We start from the raw sequence: 23944 nt of genomic DNA on the forward strand, positions 1-23944 counted from the left end.
CTTAAACCATTACAGTTGTAAATACCATTTGGAAAAGTAATCCTAAAGCAGTCTTTATAAATATCGTTACATGTAGTTTCATGCCTTTCTTCAGTGCATTTCTCTGGTTTTGTTTTAGGCTCGCCGGAAGGAGGTATTTATCCAGGAACGGTATGGGAGATTTAACTTAAATGACCCATTCCTGGCACTGCAGAGGGACTATGAAGCAGGTGCCAGGGAGAAAGAGAAAAAGCCGGTTTGTACCAACCCCCTCTCCATCCTTGAAGCTGTCATGGCCCACTGCAGAAAAATGCAGGAGCGAATGTCCACACAGCTGGCTGCTGCTGAGAGCAGGCAAAAGAAGGTATTGCAGCTTTTATAAACCATATTTTCCCCATAACTCAATGTAGGATGAAGAAACTGAGCTTGTTGCTTGTCCTAAAATATTTTCAGGATGTGTAGGGTGAAGAACTTAGAAGTGCAAAATGCTGAGAAGATCCTGGTATCCTTTTAAAAGTATAATTCAGGATAAAAATAGCACTAAGCCATAAAGGAAGTATTCACAAAGGTATTTTTTCTCTAATGATTACTTTGATGCTTTCTTTAAAATATGAATCTTTTTTTTTTTTCTTGGACACCCCTTTCTTAATGCCATGAGCTTAGCTGTTTGGTGGGTAACCCAGCAGTTTGCTCAGGATTAACTGATCATGTGGTAGCATCCCCATGTTATTTCATCCGGCTTCTGTCTAAAATGCTTCTTTGCAATTAGAAATCACTGTATTATTTTACTTCACTTTTTCATTTCATTTCATTTGGAGTTTAAAAATAGCACAAGGAGAATAGAATGAGAATTTGCCTGGTATATCCATCTTGCAACCTGTCAGCCTCAAGTCCTGGTTAGTCTCAAACGTGCCTCTGAGATCTGCCTGGCAGTGTCAGACTGCAGACCTCCTGGCTCCTGCTCACATGTGTTTCCTTTAAACCAACCTCCTCCCCCACCCCTGTCCCCAACAATACACACATATTTATGGCACTTGAGTACATAGCTCAAAGAGTACTAAGTTTCATAAAAACTTATTGAGATCAGCCATGACGTTATAGAAGAATAAATTTTGTGCTTCTGATATGATGCTGAGACTATTAAGTCCCATTGTTTGAAAAGGGAGTGAGGAAGTCAGAGAAGTTAATGCTGTCTAGTATTAGAATTCAAATGAATATGCTCTTTCAAAAATTATTAAAGTATGAATTAAGATGTTCCTTGTATTTGGTCTTTTTAGAGAACTCTATATATCTTACAGTAAACACCTGGTTGAATGTACTATACTATACTATGAATGGTTATGATACACCATCATATAGTCTGTGTGTGTCTCTTCCCTGTAATTGTATCTTTGCATAAATATATGTACACCAACGTCCTGGTGTAGGTGTTGAATAAAAGCAAACCTCTTCCTCAGTATGTCACATGGTACAGAGCTGAAAGCACTGGATAAAATAGGACGGAAGAGGAGAAGGCCTTCTGTGGATATGAACCGTAATCAAATAATTTTACTTCAGACTTTGAAAATGTTCTACAAAGCCCTGCAGAAAACCGCTGAGGTTTCTGGAGGTTTGCAAAACCCCCCACAAACCACATAACCAAGAGCCAGTGTGTTTCAGCTGATGTCACTGAAACTCGTTTGTATTCCTTGGATTGGGTGCATTTCAATTATGCTCTTAACATGTCAGATGAACTATTTCATAATAAAGCTTTTATGCTGTGTTATCAAAAATCAAGGAAATATTTTTCTTTTCGTTTACTCTGTAAGAAACACATCCTTTACTAACTTTTGTTTCAGTTTTCCGTTTTATTTATCATTTCTCTTTTAGGGAAAAAGAAGATGATGAAACTAATTTTTAGTTGAATGAAAGGTTTAATTATGTAACTTTTTTTTTTTTAAGTCAATTTACATCCTGTTTGTTTCTGAATGACTGGGTCATTTCCGACCTGGCTGGGAGTGAAAGGAAATTGTGTGTGTCCTATGGGTCCTGGGAGCCTGATGTGAAATGAGCCAGTGGTCTGTCTCCTTCACATTATGGGGATACAGGACTCCTTTATGGCTGAACTCACTGGCTGTGTAGCCTCAGTGTAGGGTCACATTGATAGGAAGTCCTTAAAGGATATTCTGACAAATTATAGCATGTGAGAAGCATTACAATTTCTTGCCCTGTCTATTACAAAGGAAATACCACATCAACTGATGGGACCAGAAACATCAAAGCTATCTTTTTTTTTTTTTAACAACAAAATTACCTGTGACTTTTAGTCCTGAAAATAAATATTTTATCCAAATATCTTCAATTCCTTTGTATCCAGATTAGGTTTCAACTTAAAAATCTAAAAGCAGTAAGAAAAAAATTTTCATTTTTATAAGTGAGTCTAGTTCTTTAAGTCACCGCGAGAGCAAAAGTCTGGGGAAGCAAAGGCCACATTATCTACAATTCAAGTATTTATGATCTGACACCAGGCCTATCTCTTTGGTAATGCTAAGACATTTGGCCTGAACGCTGCTCTGGTTGGCCTCTGAGGGGGGGAGAAGAGACGCCATGCTCATTCATGCATTGGTTCCTGCTGACACTACTAATAGGAGGGTTAACTGCTTGGTCATTTGTGTGCCAGGGAAACTCGGGCAAGAGCCAATTTGGCAAATGGACTGAGTCTGTAAAACTACTTTGAATAAGCTAATGGGGAACTCTGCCTGGGGTGATGTACTTCCCTTTTTGAGCCAGTAGCCCAAGGTAGGAGGACACCTGAGGGTTTTTTATCATTTACATTATCTGTTAATAGAGCTTCTACCCTAATTTATTTGAACACTAGGGAGGAAATAAATATTCTTTCAAACATCTCGTTAACACTTAAAAAGCATAATTTCTAGCTCTGCAATAGGAAAAAACTTTTTAATTTGAGCAGACCCTTTAAAAGTAAGGAGCCAAAAATAACTAGGAAATTCAGTGGGGAGCAATCCTTTTCACCGGTGAGAAAAGCCAAGGTTAACTCTGAGTATCAGAGATGGCTCCTTCTAGGTGTCAGCTTGGGATAATTATGTCACTTGCATGGCACTCTGCCACCTGTCAGTTTGTCGAACTGTGGTGGCTTGTCTTTTGCTGTGATGCTAGAAGCTATGCCAGCGGTATCTCATGTGTCACCTAGGGTGGACAGATTTCAGTAGAGCTTGCAGACTAAGGCAGACTGGGAAGAAAAGCGTGGCAACCTATTTCTGAAAATTGGCCAATGGATCACAATAGAATAGAATAGTGTCCAATAGTGTCTATGGGCTAAAATGCCCATAGAAGCAGAAATCAAGAAATCAAGTGATGTATTGCACTGGACAAATTTGCTACAAAAGGCCTCTTTAAAGTATTGAAAGACAAAATGTCACCTTGAGGATTAAGGTACGCCTGACCCAAACTGTGGTATTTTCATTCACCTCATTTGCATGCGAAAGCTGGATAATGAATAAGGAGGACCGAAGAAGAATTAATACCTTTGAATTATGGTGTTGGTGAAGAATATTGTAGATAGCACGGACTGCCAGAAGAATGAACAAATCTGTCATGGAGGAAGTACAGCCACAATGCTCCTTAGAAGCAAGGATGGCAAGACTTCATCTCACGTATTTTGGACATGTTATCAGGAGGGACCAGTCCCTGGAGAAGAACATCATGCTTGGTAAAGCAGAGGGTAAGCAAAAGAGAGGAACATCCTCAATGAGTTGGACTGACACGATGGCTGCAGTGATGGGCACCTAAGAAATAGCATGGTAGAGAGTCTTCAGTAATAACATTTTTTAGGAACAATATTTAGGATGTTTTGCACATGAATGATTATTTTTGGCTCATTCCTGACTCTTTTTTGTATAATTCACTGTATATTTCAGAATGCGCTTTGACTCCCCCAGGATCATTAAAAAAAAACAAACCAAAAATCATTACATAGTGATTAAAAAGGGAAGCTGCAGACTGAGGTCTGTGACTCTGGGCAGTGATTTCGAGGAGAGTGCAGTTGACTCAAACCATGTAAATGCAAGCAAAACAAACTCATTTTCATTTATACCTTCCCCTTCTTGAAGCTCTAGATTAAGAAGAGGGAACAAATGAGAACTGCAGAGCCCAAACTGCTGACTAATAGCTACAGTTCCATGAGACCCACCCCCCCAAAAAAGAAAAACCTGTTAATATATGTATTGTTATGCATTGGCTTATGTTCTGCTCTGCATGCATTACTTTATTTAATCCTACAAAGTAGTTACTATTATTGCCCTATTGTGCAGATAAGGATTGGGCAGGTGGGTGGAGTGACCAGGTAGAGACAGGGACAAGGATACAATGAGTGATAGAAGATTTGGGGAAGCAATAAAGAATATAGAGAAGTGCCCTAAGAATATTTTGTGGTTGTGACAAATACGCTGTCTGTGTTTCCATTTTATAAATGACCATGACTGCTTTCTTATCTGTTTTCGGTGATGAATTAGAACTAATTGTCTTTACGTTGCTGCTCTGTTCCCACCTACGTAGTTTTGCCTTTGATTCTGTGAAAACATGTATTTGTTGACTCTTCATTCATGTCTCCTAGTCTGGGTGCTATTCTTGGAACAACCACCCACTTTCTCACTACCAGTGTAGCTGTGTCAGTTCTGAGCTCCTCCACACAATCCACTCCTCTTAGCGAAGGCATTTGATGGTACTGCTCCATGAGAGATTTCCCTCAGCCCTTAATTGGAAGTGGTTATGAAATTAAAAAAAAAAAAAAAAAAATGAAAGTGGTTATGAGGAGATATAAATTGCCTGGACAAGAGCACAGCAAAGTCCACTGGAACTCTGTAATCTCCGTGAACAGGAGGCTGTGGTTCCTATTTTTTATTGTAGAACCATGTGGTCCTGTTGTCGGATTGTCTCTTAACAAAATTTAGAAAGTCCCAGAATTGCATAAAAGTTGCTTATGGTCGTAATATCAAGCATGGTACCTTGTACATAGTAGGCAGTTTGCCGTAATGGGTATGAACATAATACTCGGTGCCTTCCAGCTTAAACAAATTTTAGCCACTTAGGTATGTTGACCTGAGCAATCTTAAAAATTTATTATTGCTGAGAGAAAAAGTGAAAAATTGCAGGACAGACTCAAAGACTCTTGGTAGAGACGAGGGGTGTGGTTTCAAGATTATATGATCAAATCCAGAGAAATTAAGGGACTTCCCTGAGATGATGATATGCTCAGAGAGCATTTAGTGTATGGCATGACCTATTGAAATAACTCATTTGATCCTTAGAATATGATGCACTCGGTGCTATTATTTTCTCCATTTTAAACATGAGATAGTGGAGGATTTGAGCAATGCTGTTTGCCTGTGTTTGCAGAACTAATGAGTGGAAGAGCCTAGATCTGAACACAGAAAGTCTGCCTCCAGAGTCCAAAACTCAACCACTGTGCTATGATGTTTCAAGGCTATTTGGCCACTTGATGGCAGAGCTAAGATCTCTGGCTTATTCGGCAAGTGTTCTTTAAGTTTATTGTGCTCTTCCTTAATGTGAGAAAAATGGAAAATCCTTAGTAGTTTGGATTCTTCTTGAATTTATATCATTCGTTCAGATCATTTATTTAAGATTGAGGAATACAAATTTTATCTCTTTTTGTTGCCCTCCAGAGCCTTCAAATAGTTATTTTCTTATATTTGTCAAGGATTTATGATTATTATCTGCAGGAGAATTCATCTAATAAAAGTTAATCCACCATTACCGGCAGTGGGATTTTCTCTGATGTGCTTTGCAATTGTTGAATTCTATCCCCTTCCCTACTTACTTATAAAAATACTCATTTGTAAGTTTAATATGGTCTATCCTTTACATCCTTTTTTGCCCTTAAATGTGTTATAGGAAGAAAAACTGTTGTGGAAGTCAATACATTTTCAAATAACACAGATAGCTATTAAATGAATTGAAAACATAATTTTTGTTTAGTGCCAGGCACTATGCCAAGTACTTTTCATATATTTTCTCATTAAATCTTATAATTACTATTATTGCCTTACTGTGCATGTGCATGTAAGGGAACTGAGTAGAACTGATCTGTAGAAAGATAACCAAGGTCACATTGCTAATAAATCTGGGATCAGAACTCAGCACTACATCTCTTAGTCTCTTAAGCACATTAATTTTATTTGTTTCTGGACTGGAATGGTCAGGGAATATTTTCCTTAATTAAAAAAATTTGAAGTGTGAGAGTACGTTTATGTGCTGATGGGAAGGAATCGGTGGAGAGGGGGATGTTTAATATTTATAAAGAGCAATGTGATAACTGATGGAGCAGGTCTCAAAGATGACAAGAGAGAATAAGGTTAATTGCTGAAGTAAGGTCTGACCTTCAGCCTTTCTCCCTCAGATTGAAGGGAAGGACATAAGCTTGAGGGAGGAGACAGGATTTAGAGGGAGTTAGTCTGAATTTTCTATATGAGAGAATCTGTAAGGGTAGACTGAGAGTCATTTGGGTGGGTATTGAGTGAGGTTTGGGGGACAGTGGCAGAGGTTTGAAACATCCTTTGAAGTAAATGGTAGAGGGAACTAAACAAAGTCAAGTGATTTATGATTGGGCTGAGAGCTCAGCTGAGTTTGGGAGCCATGTGCTTACAGACGCATCAGTTGTGTGGGTTCCTCTGTGCTCTGCTAACTGTGACACATATCGAAGAAGACACGTATTAGCCTGACCCAGGGATTTATAAGGCACAAGTGAAGAAAGGACAAAGCAGCAGCAGAATTGGTGGCTGCTCTTGCAGTTTCTGTATAAATTCTGAGTTTAGTTGAGTTGATCTTCTGATGGAAGGCTTTCTTCGGTTTGATTCTAAAGTGTAAGGTAAAAGTTGTCATTTAAAAAGTAAATATGATGACTCATAGTGAAGAAGTACTGTGGGCAGGATGTGTGATACGGTGAGAAAAGCTTGAGACCAGGAGACCCTGAGTGATTGCTGTGGTTCTGACACCGATTGCCTAGGTGACATCAGGGAAATCACTAACTCACTTGGCCTCTAGTTAGTTATTTTGTAAAATTAAAATTCTACAGCACATCTTTCCTCCCACCTTCAAAGGTACATCATGAAACCTATATTTTAAAGGTAAGCTGAAAATTGGTGTAGTTTGTGCTTTTTCGTCCATTGCTGTGAGAATTTTCTTTTGTTGGCACTGATATAAGTTTAAATTTTTCCTAATAGTTGTGCATGTCTTCTAACAACAGCTTCTTATTTGATGCATTCGAAAGAGTTAAATGTGCTTTAATTATTGCAAAGTCAATTTTCTGTGAGGAACCTATATGAATAAAATGCAACATGAATTAATATATGACAGCACTGTCGTTCCCCAAATCTTGCCTAATCTGTTGAAGTCACCCCCAAAATTTCATATAAACCCATTGCCATTGAGTTGATTCTGACTCCTAACAACCCAATAGGACAGAGTAGAACTGCCCCATAGAGTTTCCAAGGAGCAGGTGGTGGATTCCAACTGCCAGTCTTTTGGCTAGGAACCGAGCTCTTAACCACTACACCACCTGGGTAGTGGTTAATAAGCAACTGTCCTCATTGTTCTTGGGGGAATTATTTATATTTCTGGTCACCTATGCATGGGACGCATCCCAATTCTATTCAGCAACTATTCTTCAAAGCAGGAAGTATCCCAAAATAAATGAATAATATCTCTGACTGCCTGGTTGGGCAGTGAGCTACTTTCTCCTTTTGGTCCCACGACTGCTTGACTGTGATGAACAGAGTAATGGATTTTCACAGCAGAGTGCAGAACAGGAGTACACCTCACAACTAATGTAGCCTGGGAGCCCTCTGTCCACTGTTAGTAATGACTAAAAATGGGGTTAGATAAGTGCTGACTCTCTTGAGAGTATATTTGTATTTAGCATCTTTAAAAAAAAAAAAAAGTACTTTCCATGTCTATAATCAGGTGGACCTACTTTAACTTTTATGGCCCATAAGGTCTTGTATGCACCACCAGTGGAAATTTCTGATTGAGAAGGTAAGGTTGTGGGCCAGCTGACAGCTGCATCCCAGTGCATGGCATGGGCCCTCCACAGGCACCTCATGGTGGGTGTTCCCCTGGAGAGAAGGGAGAGACCTTTACAGACGTGTTAGAGTAGTGCATCTATAGAGCTCTACTCAGAAAGTTCATTAGCGTCTAGAAGTTGTTTCTGTCGAGCTGTATTAATTTTATTCGTTCATTTAACACTTTATGAAGCGCTACTGTGTGCCAGACACTGTTCTGGGTCTTGGGGACACAGTAGCAAAGAAGACACCTGCTTGCCCTCAGAGTCACATACTAGTGGGCGAAGGCAGGTACCCAACAGATGTCACAAGTACATGGGTAGATAGATAGCTGCCATCAAGTCACCTCCAACTCATGGCAACTTCGTGTACAGTGGAACGAAACATTGCCTGGTCCCATATTATCCTCACAATCACCAACATGTTCAAGTCCATCACTGTAGCTATTATGCCAGTCCGTCTCACCAAGGGTCTTCCTTGCCCTGGCTGGCCCTCTGCTTCACCAAACATGATGTCCTCCTCTTGCTATTGATTTCTCCTGATAACGTATCCAATGCAAGCTAGTTGGACAGTATTCTGTTGTGATCCATAAGGCTGGTTTTTGGGAATAGATCACCAGTCCCTTCTACCTTGTCTGTCTTAGTCTGGAAGCTTCATTGAAACCTGTCCACTGTGGGTGAGTCTGCTGGTGTTTGAAATACCGGTGGCATAGCTTTCCGCATTACAGTAACACACAGGCCGCCACAGTATGACAAACTGTCAGACAGGTGGTGGAAGTACAGGGGTGGGAGGAACTTATTTTTATCAGGGTGGTTCAAGAAGGGCTCCTGAAAAGGTGACTGTTGAGCAGAGGCCTGTAGGAAGTAAGGGCACCAGCCTGTTATGCTGTCAGGTGCTTTTGTGCATATGAGAAACCACCACTCTCCCCCCACCCCCCGAGGGAGAAGTTTTTAAAAGTTTCCTCTCCAGGTTGATAGGTTGATCAATTAGAAATGTTTCTTCTACAGAAAGTCCCAGCCTTACGGCTTGGTGAGCAGACAGTGCCTTTGGGGAGGGAAAAGGTGCAAAGGTGTGCCTGTCTCTTGGCAGGTGCAGCCCATGCCTGGGTACACAGCTCAGCGAGTTAGGAGAGGGCTGGATTTTAGCTCCCACTCACCACTCCTGCCAGTCACTCTTGTACAGTTCACAGACTGCTTAACACAGAGTCCTGCCTACAAGTGTGTGCTGGAAGAAGTTCTAGACAGAGAAAACTAAGGTCAAAGACCCTGAGGCCAGGACCATGTTCAAGAGTGTTCAAGAAATAGCAGAGGGGCCAGTGTAGTGAAGCTAAGTGAGCAGCGGGGCTTAAAGTAGGAGATGAGATCAGACTTTGGGTTTACCGATGCTGATTATACCAAAACAGACCAAACTGGTTGCTGTCCAGTTGATTCGGACTCATAGCGACCTTATAGGACAGAGTAGGACTGCCCCATAGGGTTTCCAAGGAGTAGCTGGTGGGTTCGAATTGCCAATCTTTGGTTAGTGGCTGAATACTTAACCACTGTGCCAGATGCTGATTTTAGTTATAAAATCTTATATTTCTTCAGTGCTGTAGTTTTCAGAGAACTTTCATCTGTGATTTCCACAGCAGCACATCTTAAGAAGCTCGAAGACTTAAATTCCTTAGCTAATACAGTAATCAGATATTGGAGCTTAGAATTTATCTGAAAACCATAACCAAACCCATTGCCTTTGAGTCGATTCCGACTCATAGGGATGCTATAGGCCAGAGTGGAAGTGCCCCGTAGGGTTTCCAAGGAGTGCCTGGTCGATTCAAATGGCTAACCTTTTGGTTAGCAGCCAAACTCTTAACCACCTGTTTCCAGCAGTTTTTTTTGTACTTTACCTCGAAGATTAGTAATATCTAAAGCATAAAGTCTTTTTTTTTTTAACATCACCAGTTTCCTCACAGAGCTCTAGTTTTACAAAAGCAGACATTTCTGAATTCAGTGTCGTGATTTGAATTAATCAGATTATTCTCCTTTTCTGTAGTTTCATAGATTTTTAAAAATCTCTGTTGATGTAACAAAGCGTTTTTCATAAAACTATGTGCATCCATTGTTTCATTTTTAATGAGTCTTTAAAATGTTGCTTTTTATATCACAGCATATTTTGGAAACATGGCATTTTAGCTAACCCAAAGCATATAATTGTTAGAAAATTAATAAAAGTCTGAATCTTTAAAATATTATCTTTCATATCATAGTACATTTTGGAAATACGGCATTTTAGCTAACCAAAAGCATGTAATTGTTAGAAATTAATAAAAATGTCACAAAAGGCACATCTTTAGCTAAAAGAATTTTTTGTTGTTATTTATTAACTAGAGTTGTCTTGTGGATGTCTTTCAGCTGGAAATGGAAAAGCTTCAGCTCCAGGCCCTTGAGCAGGAGCACAAGAAGCTGGCCGCCCGCCTCGAGGAAGAACGTGGCAAGAACAAGCACGTTGTCCTGATGCTGGTGAAGGAGTGCAAGCAGCTCTCAGGCAAAGTCATTGAAGAGGCCCAGAAGGTAGAAGAAGTCATGGCCCAACTGGAAGAGGAAAAGAAAAGGACGAATGAATTAGAAGAGGAACTCTCCACTGAGAAACGAAGAAGCACAGAAATGGAGGCTCAGATGGAAAAACAGCTCTCTGAGTTTGATACCGAAAGGGAGCAGCTTCGTGCCAAGTTGAACCGCGAGGAAGCACACACGACTGACCTCAAAGAGGAGATAGACAAGATGAAGAAGATGATCGAGCAACTGAAAAGGGGAAATGACAGCAAACCAAGCCTCTCTCTTCCCCGGAAGGTGAAAGATAGGCGTTTGGTTTCCGTATCAGTGGGAACAGAAGGACCTGTGACAAGGTCTGTTGCTTGCCAAACTGACCTAGTGGTCGAAAGCACTGACCACGTGAAGAAGTTGCCTTTGACTGTACCTGTCAAGCCTTCTGCAGGGAGCCCCCTTGTTTCTGCCAGTGCAAAAGGGAATGTGGTCAGGCCCAGTGTTGACAGGCAGGCTTCCCATGGTGACTTGATTTTGTCTTCTGTACCCACTGTCCCACCTCCAAGTGTGAACAAAACTGAGGAGAATGGACCGAGTACTGGGTCAACACCAGATTTACCAAGCAGCACACCCCCTCTTCCCAATAACACTGCACCTCCCGCCGTTCAGCCACCAAGCATAGCATCCCAGAACTACTCGCAGGCTTCTTCTTTGCACAGTTTACATTCACCATGTGCCAACGCGTCTTTGCATCCAGGTGTAAACCCACGAATCCAAGCAGTTAGATTTAGATTTCAGGGCAATGCTAATGACCAAGACCAAAATGGAAATACGACGCAGAGTCCTCCATCAAGAGATGTGTCTCCTACAAGTCGTGACAACCTAGTGGCCAAACAGCTCGCTCGGAATACTGTGACCCAAGCGCTGTCAAGATTTACAGGCCCTCAAGTGGGTGCTTCTGCCAGGCCTGGAGCACCCACCACGGGGGACATCAGCACCCACCCCCCAGTTGGTCGGACCAGTTTAAAGACTTCTGGTGTAGCACGAGTTGACAGAGGAAATCCTCCTCCCATCCCTCCAAAAAAGCCAGGGCTCTCCCAAACTCCTTCTCCACCGCACCCCCAACTCAAGGTTATTATGGATAGCAGCAGGGCCTCAAATGCAGGGGCCAAAGTTGATAAAACTGTGGCTTCGCCTCCTACCAGTTTGCCACAAGGGAACAGGGTAATAAATGAGGAGAACCTCCCTAAGTCATCCTCCCCTCAGCTGCCACCAAAACCATCCATAGATTTAACTGTGGCACCTGCAGGCTGTGCCGTTTCGGCCCTGGCCACGTCTCAGGTGGGTGCCTGGAGTGCAGAAACCCCTGGACTGAACCAACCTGCATGTTCAGACAGTTCCCTTGTCATTCCCACCACCATTGCCTTTTGCTCTTCCATAAACCCTGTTAGTGCCTCATCCTGTAGACCAGGTGCCTCAGACAGCCTCCTGGTAACAGCATCAGGTAAAGGGATTGAAATATTATACCCTCTTCTAAGAATGTGGCCTGTCCTCTCACTTGCTTTGATTTCCTTCACATTGCTTTGAAACCTTTCTTTTTTTTTTAACTTGATACTTTTTTTCTATTTCTTTCCTCACCTTTTTTTTTTTCCTCGTATTTTTCCTTAAAGCCTCCAGGGTATGGTGATTCATTTTGCTATATAAATTGTGGTTTTATTATGCTAAGTGCATCCTTCTTTCAAAACAAGTTGAAAATAGTGGTTTGGAGCACCATTAATTTTGAGAGACTAAAACATTTCCATGAGAGGAAAGCGTATCCTTCTTATTAAATATTTATCTCACAAGACCTCAGTAAGAGTGGGTCATCACCAAGCAATATGGGTTTAATTTTATCTCTTCTGAGATGACAGCAAGAAAAATCCTTTCAACTAGTTAATAAAACTGCAGACAACCTTGAATTATCAAATTGATTAGATTTGTTCTATAATTGGTAGACTCTAAATTTTAATATCAGGTTGGGATTAAGGTTTTTTTTTTTTAACTTCAAAACTGGAGTGTATATATAAATCTCTGTTCTAAGTTCAGTTTATTTCAGATGCTGTTTACCCTATGTAGAGATGTTGTCTTCCAACACTTGAGCACAGATGGCTAGCGTGGCATGTGGGCTATATTAGAGAAGGCTTCCACATCAGATGTGGTTTATGAAGTCAGTGAACCTGGATGTCTTGAACAAAGAAGGCCAATAAAAAACTGGATTTTTCCCTTTTTTTTTTAATACAAAGAAGCCGATAAGGAACTGAATTTTTCTCTTTTTTAGTACAGTGCCAGAGGAAGCTTTGCTTTTTATTTGTGCTGGATGAGCTCTTCACTGAGTAAACATGGCTCTGTAATAGTGTTACAGTGCTGAAGTTTTCCTCAAGCTTTGGAGAAGTTTATCCTACCATGGGATCTTAGTGGTTTGCAGGGACCATTGTTCTAGCAGGAGGGAACTTTTGGAATGAAAGGAAGGTTTTAGTAGGTTTATTTAAAACTTGGAGACCCTGGGTGGTATAAAATGTTAATGTGCTTAACTGCTAACTAAAAGGTCAGAGGTTCTAGTCTACCCAGAGGTACCTTGGAAGAAAGGCCTGATGGTCTACTTCCCAAAAGTCAGCCGTTGAAGACCCTACAGAGCACAGTTCTACTCCTACATACATGGGGTTGCCATGAGTCAAGGTTGACTCCATAAAAAAAAAGCTGGTTTTTTATATTAAAAACTTAGTGGAGAGTGTGGGAATGAGAAAAACAGGTAACACTATACCTGCTAATTATCAAGTAGTGAGAGCAGTGCACCAGGACTTATTTATCCAATTATTAGTTGTCTCTCTGAAATTAAGCTCCTGGAGAGGCTATATTCATCATACTTTGAAGGGCAAAATTGGGGATTGGAAATAGTATGGACTTTGAAGTCAAGACTCATCTGCATTGGAATTTAGCCTCTTGTCATTTACAGCTCTGCGAGTCTGAGGTTTTCTTTCTTTAACTGAGCAAATTTTTTCATCCTTAATATGGAGCTTATGCAGGTGGCTGTTAGAAGGATTGAATATGTGAAAAGTCTAGAACAGTGTAAGTGATCAATAAATGGAGATATTATTTCTTCAGTAACATCATAGCTTAATATATTTTGAGAATTTTGTTTCAAAGTTGACTTTGGTATTATGTTGTGATGCCTTTACCAGCAGTCAGCATTCCATATGCTTGACCCAAAATGGTAACACTCAGCTGGACAACCCTTCTCATGGCCCAGAATGGCATTTGGCCGTTTCCCAAAAATCAAATCTATTCTCAGAGGAGGAATTTTTGCTACTATTCAGGAGACTCAAAGAAAGGGCTGTAACATCTTAAAAACGGTTGCAAAATACAGCTTCCAGAATTGTTTGGAGCAGGGTAATGCTAATGACATAAATGTACAGACTGAAACAGACACTCCCTGGGATATAAAATTCTGTCAGTTTTTGAAAACACAAAGCCTTGCTTGCTTCCATACCTTGATCCTTTGCCAGTTGTTTCCTTGATCATTACTGTGGTCCAGGGACCAGCTGCACGTGCCCTTTGGACTCACTGAAGGAGCTTTAAAACCAGGATCCACGACTGAGGAACATTGTGTCAGCAAGATTTTAAGTTAACCTTTAAAGAGAGAATTCTTAGTCCTTTATATATTCACTAGCATTGCCTGTCGAGAGAACAGTGGAATTTTGGATCAAGGAGCAGAAACCCCTCAGAAAAAATGCCCTTTGCTTGTGCCCTGATTCCAGAAGAGTATAAATCACAGGACCAAAGAAATAGCAATCACTGAAGATGAATGGAACTGGTCCCTCATTTTCTGCTCTCTGATTTTGCAGTTTGGCCAGCGTACCCTCAGGACTTCAGGATTACCTTTTGTGGGATAACAGGTCTCCATGCCTCTTGATTATGAGATATGACTTATCAGGGGAGGAGAGGGAATGGGGGTCTTTTAGTCATTCAGCATGTGTTTATTGAGCACCTAGTCTGTTCCTAGGTGGCACATATGCTTAAGCACTAGGCTCCTAACTGAAAGGTTGGTGCTTTGAACCCCCCCGAGGCACCTCAGAAGAAAGGCCTGGTGATCTGTTTCTGAAAGGTCAGAAATCCAGTGGAGAACAGTTCCACTCTGACACACATGGAGTCACCATGAGACAGAATTGACATGGCAGCAACTGGTAGTGTGTTCAGGGAATGGAAGCTTTATCACAACCACATTATGGAGGTGTATAAGTCAACCCTAGGTGTAGGTGAGCCTGAACTTCCAGCTCTGTTTCTGTTTAAATTGTCCCTATTTTTGTTGCCATCCACATTGCAACTAGGGAGCAACAGAGCTCCTTCCATTAGCTTCTCAACCTGGTTGTGCCCAAGTGCTTTCGTGCCCCTCGAGGTCATAAGCCCACTGAAGGACATTGATCTTCTAAACAGCCACTAACGTCGTGGTTGTTCAGAGCAGGGCACGGGGACAGAGCTTGTCTGCCAATACCTCACAGGATGTCTGTTCCATTTTCACTCAGAGCGCTGGACTGAGAAGAAGGAGGCGGGCTTAGTCCGTATCTGGCCCTTTCTAGGTGTCACCTTAAAGCACAGATTTTCTCTCAGCTATGTTTTTTTGGCAGGTATTAGCTTTCCCACCTAAAAATGAAGCATTGAACCCAAAAAAAAAAAAAAAACTTCCAAATCGAAAGGAATTAGTAAACTTGACTTTTCAACAGCATTTCACTGCCTCTCCCCCCTTAAAGAACTACTAGATCCCGTGATCCTTCAGTCAGTCTCCTTGAAAATCTAAAATTTTGCCTTTCTGTGTCAACTTATATCTATGACACTTATAATTCGGTTATAGCACTGAGGAGAATTGAGATGACAGCAGATACCATTTTAATAAATTGTGTTGTAAATAACTATAAATCTATTAGCAGCTTTTATGGCCTGAATTTAAAATTTTTAAATAACGTTTTAAATTCCAAGTGAATTAGAATTTCCTCTTTCTCCTGAACTTGCCAAATGAACGCATATCAAATGTTAGATGAACAGAAGCCTGAACCAGGAATCACTCCCAGCAACTGAGTTTCCATACCCTAGGAAATTTTTTTTTTTTTTTTTTTTGCTACATTGATTTATCTTTGTTCAGGCTTTCTTCCTCCGTTAAACATGTGTTTTTTTTTAATTATTATTCTCCATGTATGATTGACTTAGAGGCTAAATCAGAAAACAAGATTGATCCTGGGCTATGACATTAACCTTCTCCACACTCTGAAGCTGATGCCGGAAGCTGTTCTCAATGCCTCTTCCCTCTGTCACTGCACGTTCTGTGTATTCCCTTCACCATTGCCTGTTCTGTATATTCTGTTCATCATTGCATGTTCTGCAAGATGCTCACCTCTGCTAATGTTTGCATATGACACTGCAAAGCTGCATGACCTTTTTCTAATGTCACCAGGGGAGCTGTATGAATATGGGTCTATCAACTAACTATTACCATTCTTATCATTATTGGGAATGTTAAATGAAGAATAAAATATCATTGTGAAATTTTATTTTTCTGCATTTGTAATAAGATTTATCAAAATAATGTTTGTTAGTGCTAGACAAAATTGCAAATGATAGTGAAGACATAAAATCTAAAGTTCAAAAACCTTTTCATTTTTAAAGTATTTTTCTTTTGTAAAAGATTTTTTTTAAATATATTGCAGTCCTCTAAGAAATAAGGAAATTGATATATTTTTTCTATAGCTTTGTGTGGTAGAGAGCTATCAGACTAACTGATCTAAGATCAACAAAATTTTCGAATAAGATATTTTATCTGTTAGATAATTTAATGTTAAAAATGCAACTTCCCTGGAAATATTATCTATAGTTGAATATTTCCATAAAAAGCAGTTGAAAAAGTATATTTAAATTGTCTCCCGGAAAGCCTAGAATTGTGGTGAAAAAGAAAAAATGAAAGCAAAGACCAAAAGAATAGCAAACTGCTTAATATACATCTATAGATATTCCTAAGAGAATATCAATAATCAAAACCCCTTGGAAGAGATCTAAATACAGAGTGAGAGGAGCAAAGATGGAGATGGACGGATGGCATGAGCCTCGTACCCTCCTATACCAGAGAGGGCTGGAATGCAGTGCCTTCTTATTGCCTTTGTGTTTGTTTGTGGCCAAGGCTTTCTACCTTGGTGTTTATAACTTCTCTGTTTATTATCCATTTCTAATAAGTACTGATTTAATTTTTGTGGGCTTGTTTTTTTGTTTGTTTTTAAGAAAATACAAAAGGTAAAATGTACCAGAGAGGAGCCTTCTTGTAAGTATGAAGTAAAAATACTACTTTTGTAAGAAGAACTAATGAATATCAATGGGAAAATATCATAAAGTTTAGATAAATATTTAATTTTTATGAGCATTTGAATTTTGTATGTCACTGCAATCTAATAGGATAAAAATGATAAATTATTCGTGGCCCCAAATAAGTGATTATGGAGATAGAACATCTAGCTTTTAATAAGCACCTTAGTTTCATTTGTACAAACTGCATTTATTTGTTTGGTTTTTGTACCTAGGATTTTAAAAATATGGACAAATTCCTTTGATGTGTGTACAGTTTGAATATTGAGGCCAGGAATTTAAGGTTCAACCATAAGAACTGAGTATTAGGTACATACTGATATCTACATTCATAGAATACTGTCCTGATACCAGTGCGCAGGGAATATAAAGCATGCGTCTGTTATAGCTTATTACAGGGAATATATGTAGAAAATGTACCTGGTGAATGAATATATATACAGATGCCCACGTATGCACACCAGTATTACTGAGATGGATTCGGGGCACCACCAGGGAAAAAAAGTAAAAGGACTTACTTTGAAAATTAACTGTATTTAAGCCTAAAATACAGAAATACTGTGTATCACATTAAATAAACATTTTTACTTTACTGTTTTTACAGCCTTTTGATCAAGGAAGAATTCAGAAAATTTTCCATGCTATATGCAGTCGACTTCACACACTTAACAGATTCTCTTCTAAAGCTGCTAAATACTGATGAGAAATATCTAACTGATAACTCTTATGATTTTTGTTAAAACTGTATGGTAGAGTGTCCTGTTTTTGTTGGCTGATTAAAAGTTTCTGTTAGACTTGTTGTAAAGATGGCCAGATGATAGCGTTTTTAACATTGCGGCGCAGTGGATATTTGTGCTGGTACAGTCTAGATTCAGTTACACACGCCCTGGTTTTATTAGCTCTTGCTACTGAATAGTAGTCAGCCCCCATTATTTTTATTCCCAGATAGGGGATTTCAAAGAATGTAAATGGACTCCTTCATAGTATTTGGTCCATCTTAATAGTTACTGTAAAATACGTAAGTAATTTCTTAGGAAACGTTGAAAAATGAAAATTTCTATTTCTCACAATTATTTCTATTTTATACCTAAACACATTGGTTCACTTTTTCAGATTGTTATTGTAATTGAGGAACCCTGGTGACATAACAAGTAATCTCTGGGCTGCTAAATGAAAGGTTAGCTGTTCAAACCCACCAGCAAGTCCATGGGAAAAAAGACCTGGCGATCTGCTCCCATAAAGAGCACAGCCTAGAAAACCCTGTGGGGGCAGTTCTGCTCTGTCACATGGGGTCGCTATGAGTCAAAAATTGACTCGACAGCATCAAACAACAACATACATAATTTTAAAATTCAAATTGTTTTGAAATCCTAAAAAGGAGTTTAAACTTTTAAAACCAGACAGCCGTCATTAGACAGCCATCTTAGTTTCCTAAAACCAGTCACCACCTTAACACTTACCTGTGCAAGACTGACAACTAAAAATAATTTGTCACCATGTAAATATAATTAGCAGCAGATGTAAGACCTGAAATAACAGTAGACTTGTGCTAAGTCAATATTAACAGATTGAAAATGTTAGAAACCACATAATCCTCTGAGTTCCATGTTCATATGTTTGTGTGTGTGTGTATAATTCAAAAAGGAGTAGGAGAATATCTGTCTTGTGTGTCTGCTTCTACTCTCTAACTGGGGTCACTTTAACCCACAGGCTGGTCACCCTCCCTAACCCCTTTGCTAATGAGTGGTGGTCCTGCCCCCCTGGCTGGCAGGCCCACCCTTCTTCAGCAAGCTGCTGCCCAGGGAAATGTCACTTTATTATCAATGCTGCTTAATGAAGAAGGACTGGACATTAATTACTCCTGTGAAGATGGCCATTCTGCCTTGTATTCTGCTGCTAAGAATGGACATACAGGTAAAGATGATGACATCTTATTTCATTGTACTCACACTTGCTAAAGGATGGAGAGTCAAAAGCAATTGTAACCGTTGTTACAAAGTTCATTTTGGTTTCAAGTTTTCTCTTACAGGTAGTGGTGGGTAATTTATTTTCATGAGCTTTAAAGTTTTTGTAAACATAACAAAATCCAAATTGTTCAGTCCTTGATAATGTAAATATTTTATTGCAGCTAGTATAAAGTATCTTTGTGTTATGCACAATGCAATGTATTGTGCATGTAGAAATTGTGGTTCTGGAACTGAAAAAGCATGTTTTAGAATAAAGCCCTCCATCTGTGACCACTTTGGTCAGAACAAAATAGCCCTAATTTGTGGGTTAGAAATACCTGATGTGTATTAAAGTCAAGCATCATGATTCTAGCACACGCTGCAGCAAGGTAAAATTTTAGTAGTTAGGAAAGGCCATGAGTCTAAAATTGTTTTGTCATTGGCACAATTTATAGTTATTTGGATTTTTTTTAGAAAACTGAGACATTGTGTAACTATAAGTGACTGATTATGAAGTCTGGGGATTATTCTTGTTCCTTAAAATGCAAATTCTGTAGTCAAATATATTAAAACATATGGTAGTATGGAAAAAGACATGATTTGACTGCAAATGCAGTCAAAAAGCATTACATGTGCAAGCCATATGATTGTAAATGAATTCAATCTTGTGCTTCCTTAAAAGTTTTCAGAGCTTCACTGTGTTAAAGTGGACTGAATGGAAGAGTCTAACGAGCTGGAAAGATAGCTCATTATTTTAAAGTACTTTGGAATTCTCCTTTACTTCTAGACCACCGTAGATATACTCTTTAATATAGAGAAATTAAGTCCAGTAAATAGCATGAGGAACACGAGATCTGGATGCTATTTATGCCTGAGTTAGGGAGTTTTCTGTAAGCTTTGTTTTATCCTTATCCGTGGAGTTGAGTATAAGGTGGTTACCACACAAAAGCATTTTAAAGATTAAAATTAAATATAAAATTAGAATTAAACTATTTGAATATAAAGAATGTCATTTTGATTTGGTGAATGGATTTGATTCTCTATCCAAATACATTATATTCTGAGACAGGCTGGTGGAAAAGTCTGGTAAAGCAGTTTCTGAAGTCTCACATTCCTTTCATTCCAAACACGCACACACACACATACAAAATCATGCCTTGGTGAGTCTGGGGTATTATCATCAGGAAAAGAGGCTATCCTTCTAGGTAGAATTGTCTGTGGAGTCCCACATCCCCAGAGTTGTCAGGTGAGCTGTGCAGGGAAGAGTTCCTGTGGATGCAGAATCTCTCTGCAGCTAACTCTAAGCAAGGAGTTACAATGGCTTCCCGTTACAACCCGTAGACTGTGTGAGATTGCTGCTGAATGCAGAAGCCCAAGTCAACGCTGCTGATAAAAACGGCTTCACACCCTTGTGTGCCGCAGCTGCTCAGGGACATGACAAGTAAGTGATGCTCTTTGTTCTTTTTTTTTTTTTCTATGAGAAGAACCTTTTTAAATACTTCTGCACATGTTTTAGTTCTGGCTGACTATGTAAACTGGTGCTTCAAATCCATTGGCAAATCAGTTTACTAAACACATTTGAGGGTTTAAATTCAAAGTAGGAATCCAGACTTGCTCTTCTTAATGATAAATGGTTGGATAGAGGGAAGTGAAGAAGAGAAATATACGGTGTCAAAACCTCACATAAATGAACTCTCTCCTGAGGAAGATAATCTCTTTCTAGTATATCATCACAGAGTGATGGAAGAGAACGTTAAGGAGTTGGTCATTCACTATTTTCCACTGCTGTGACACCCTCCAAAATTATGTGTGTGTATAGATTGTAATGGCATTAAAAATAAAGCATAACCCATTGCCGTCAAGTTGATTCCAACTCATAGTGACTCTGTAGGTCAGAGTAGAACTGCCCCATAGAGTTTCCAAGGAGCGCCTGGCAGACTTGAACTACCAGCCTTTTGGTTAGCAGCTCTAGCACTTAACCACTACACCACCAGGGTTTCCAAAATAAAGCATAGAATTAACATTATTTGTAATAATCTTAACTCCCTAGAGGCAGTTTTTTCAGTATTACATTCTAAATACACATCTTTTTTTAACCATTTGAAACAATGGAGCAGGGGCTTTATATAGTAAAAGCACAAAACTAAAAAGAGCCTCTTCATTAAAATACGTATAACTTGAGTAGTTATTTCTTTGGTAGCTTACTAAGTCAGTTGAATACAGGCATGACTTAAAATGAAGAACTCTATTTTAATAATAAAATATAGCTATGTTGCTTCCTCTTTTTTCCAGTTGCTGTTGAGTCAATTCCAACTCATGGCAACCCTATATGGGTCGGAGTAGAACTGCACTCCACAGGGTTTTCAGTGACTGATTTTTCAGAAGTAGATCACCAGGTCTGTCTTCTGAGGCACCTCTGGGAGGACTGGAATGTCCAGCCTTTTGGTTAGCAGCTGAGCACATTAACTGAATGACCACCCAGGAACCACAGAGGCATGAATAGCTTTGCAAAAAGGGAGAACCTGGGGAATTCAGGGGTTGATTAATTTAAATGTGTAAGGTTGGGTTTATGACATACCTCACATAGATCAACATGTAACATATTTTATTTTTCAAAAATATATGTTAATCAGTTGGCAGTCCAAGGGAAGGGAAGACATACATTTAAGTAAAATAAATGAATATGTTGTGGATTATTTTCTAATTTGCTTATGATTTAGCCCACCTTGCTAAGTTTATTCTCAACTAATTTTACAAACTTAAGCTCTTGGTGTTTACGTAGTTACTGTAAGCACCATGAAGTCTTGGATTTACCTCATTTCTTCCCTTTTTGATTCTCAGGCAGTGAGTTTCTGCCTAGCTGTGTCTCTTGCCTTGTAAACTAGCCCCCCGCAGGAGAGGACACCCTCTGCCGCCTTTGCTCCACAGGGCAGCACTTTTTTCTGCCTCTCTCTGCCTTTTATAGCGGAGCACGGGTGCCCTACTGTCTACGCTATTTATAATTATTTTCTCAAGTGAAATCTCAGAATAACTCAGCAGCCTGACTTTTTAAAAAAGGTTCAAACTATACTGAACCGCAAATAATATATATGTCAAGCACAGTTAAACCGTTCATTCCAGTAAGTCAAACAGATATTCCAAGGACTCCAGTTTTACAAGTTGGTTACAGAGAAATGTCACAAACTAGGGCTTAGCACTTGATCAAAGCTGCTATTTTAAATTTTCATGGGTGTAGTTAAGTTTTGCAGTTGAAATAGATTTCCTGGCCTTGTTGAAATACTAAAACCAGTACCAGTTGCCATCAAGTTGACTCCAATTCATGGTCACCCCCTCCTGTTAAAATAGCAGTATCTGCATAAGATCCGGAGCCCTGTGGTGCAGTGGTTAAGATCTCGGCTGCTAATCAAAAGGTCAGCAATTCAGATCCACCAGCTGCTCCTTGGAAACCCTATGGGGCAGTTCTACTCTGTCCTGTAAGGTCACTATGAGTTGGCATCGACTCGACAGCAACAGGGTTTTTTTTTTTTTTTGGTTATATAAGATCCACAATAATTGAGATATGAATGTATGTATACACACACACAGACACTGCATACATGTAAAAATGCAGGATTACTTTTGCGTTTTTCTGTATTTAGTATCTTAAATACTTCAAAGGTTAAACTCTGTTTTTATGAAATTAATTGTAATCTTGTGTTTAGGTGTGTAGAATTACTAATTGCATATCGTGCTAACATTAACCATGCTGCTGATGGAGGACAGACACCTCTATACCTGGCCTGTAAAAATGGAAATAAAGAATGTATTAAACTCTTGTTGGAAGCTGGAACTGACCGAAGTGTAAAAACCAGAGTGAGTACCAGTTTTGTGATTTTTTTCTGTATATGCAATTTATAGTGTGCCTGCAAAACTCTAAAACTAGAAAAACAAAATGTGTTAAAACAGAGGTTCCTTTGTTTTGTTTTACTTTTTGGATATGGATTTGGGAAATGCCTGACTTCTGGTTGCATCTCTTCTCTGCTAATTAAGGCCTTGTCCAATAGCCTAGCCAGCCCTCTAACCTCTGAGCCTCAGGTCATTCATCTGTAATGGTGTATTTTCTATTTGCCCTACTTTCAGAATTAAGAGAGATGATATCGGTATGTTTTTATTCATTCAACATGACTTACTGAGCACCAGCCATTCTGGGGACCAGAGACAACAGCAGTAAACAAAACAGCCCCTGTCCTCATGGATCTTACATCCTAGCAGGGAGGGGGAGAATCTACAGCAAACAAATGAGCAAGAATTAGATAGTAAGTTGGATGTTTAAAAAATGATGTGGAGAAAATAGAGAGGGGAAAGGGAACCGTCACTTGGAGTGGACAACTTATACTTTGGTGCCTGTAGAAGACTGGTACCCAAGCCAAGTCATCAGCAGCCGAGTAAAGAACAAGCCATGAAACCGCTTTACCTGACTGGTGCACGGGAAACATGCTCGGTGTGCCCTTACTGCCCAGCACAGCTTTAGCTAATGATCAGATGATTCAGTCTAAGTTTAGATCATTACAATTTGTCTTTCTCTCTGTCTTCCACCCCATTATATATGTGTGTGTGTGGGAGTATATATATATTATTTTTGATTATATATATATGTAAGCTTTGCTGTAGCTCACTGAAATGCATTTAGTATAGCAATATGAAATAATACATGAAAAAATACACCAAAGGGAAAATAAAAGTAGAAAGATAAAATAAAGCCAAAATACAAATCACCAGAATTAGGCTCAGATCTTTTACAAAAATAAAGAAAACTTATGAAGTTGGGCACCTGAAAAGAGGGCAGACTCATCTCTGTATAAAAATGAGAGACTATAGAAAGGACCAAGATTTTCCCTAGAATAGTGGCTCTCAAACTTTAGTACATCAGAATCACCTGGAAGGCTTGTTAAGGCAGATTGCCAGGCCCCGCCCCGGGAGTTTCTGATTGAGTAGGTACGTTTGGGGTGGGACTCAATTTGCATTTCTAATGTATTTCCAAGTGAAGCTGTTGCCACTGGTC

At 39.5% G+C, this 23944-nt stretch overlaps 1 protein-coding gene across 5 annotated transcripts in view; it reads left to right on the forward strand.

The window, feature by feature from the left end:
• CTTNBP2 (cortactin binding protein 2) overlaps positions 1-23944 on the forward strand; it is a 174339-nt gene that overhangs the window by 77684 nt on the left and 72711 nt on the right. For 2 of the 5 annotated variants that reach the window (XM_049893336.1, XM_049893337.1), the window contains exons 3-7: positions 119-343; positions 10445-12080; positions 18668-18871; positions 20245-20344; positions 22605-22755. In XM_049893336.1, coding sequence (XP_049749293.1) covers positions 119-343; positions 10445-12080; positions 18668-18871; positions 20245-20344; positions 22605-22755 — 2316 coding nt within the window. The other 3 variants (XM_049893339.1, XM_049893338.1, XM_049893340.1) reach the window with 3 other exon arrangements.

The sequence above is a fragment of the Elephas maximus genome, chromosome 8 (assembly GCF_024166365.1).
Source record: "Elephas maximus indicus isolate mEleMax1 chromosome 8, mEleMax1 primary haplotype, whole genome shotgun sequence".
In the NCBI taxonomy this organism is placed as follows: Eukaryota; Metazoa; Chordata; class Mammalia; order Proboscidea; family Elephantidae; genus Elephas; species Elephas maximus.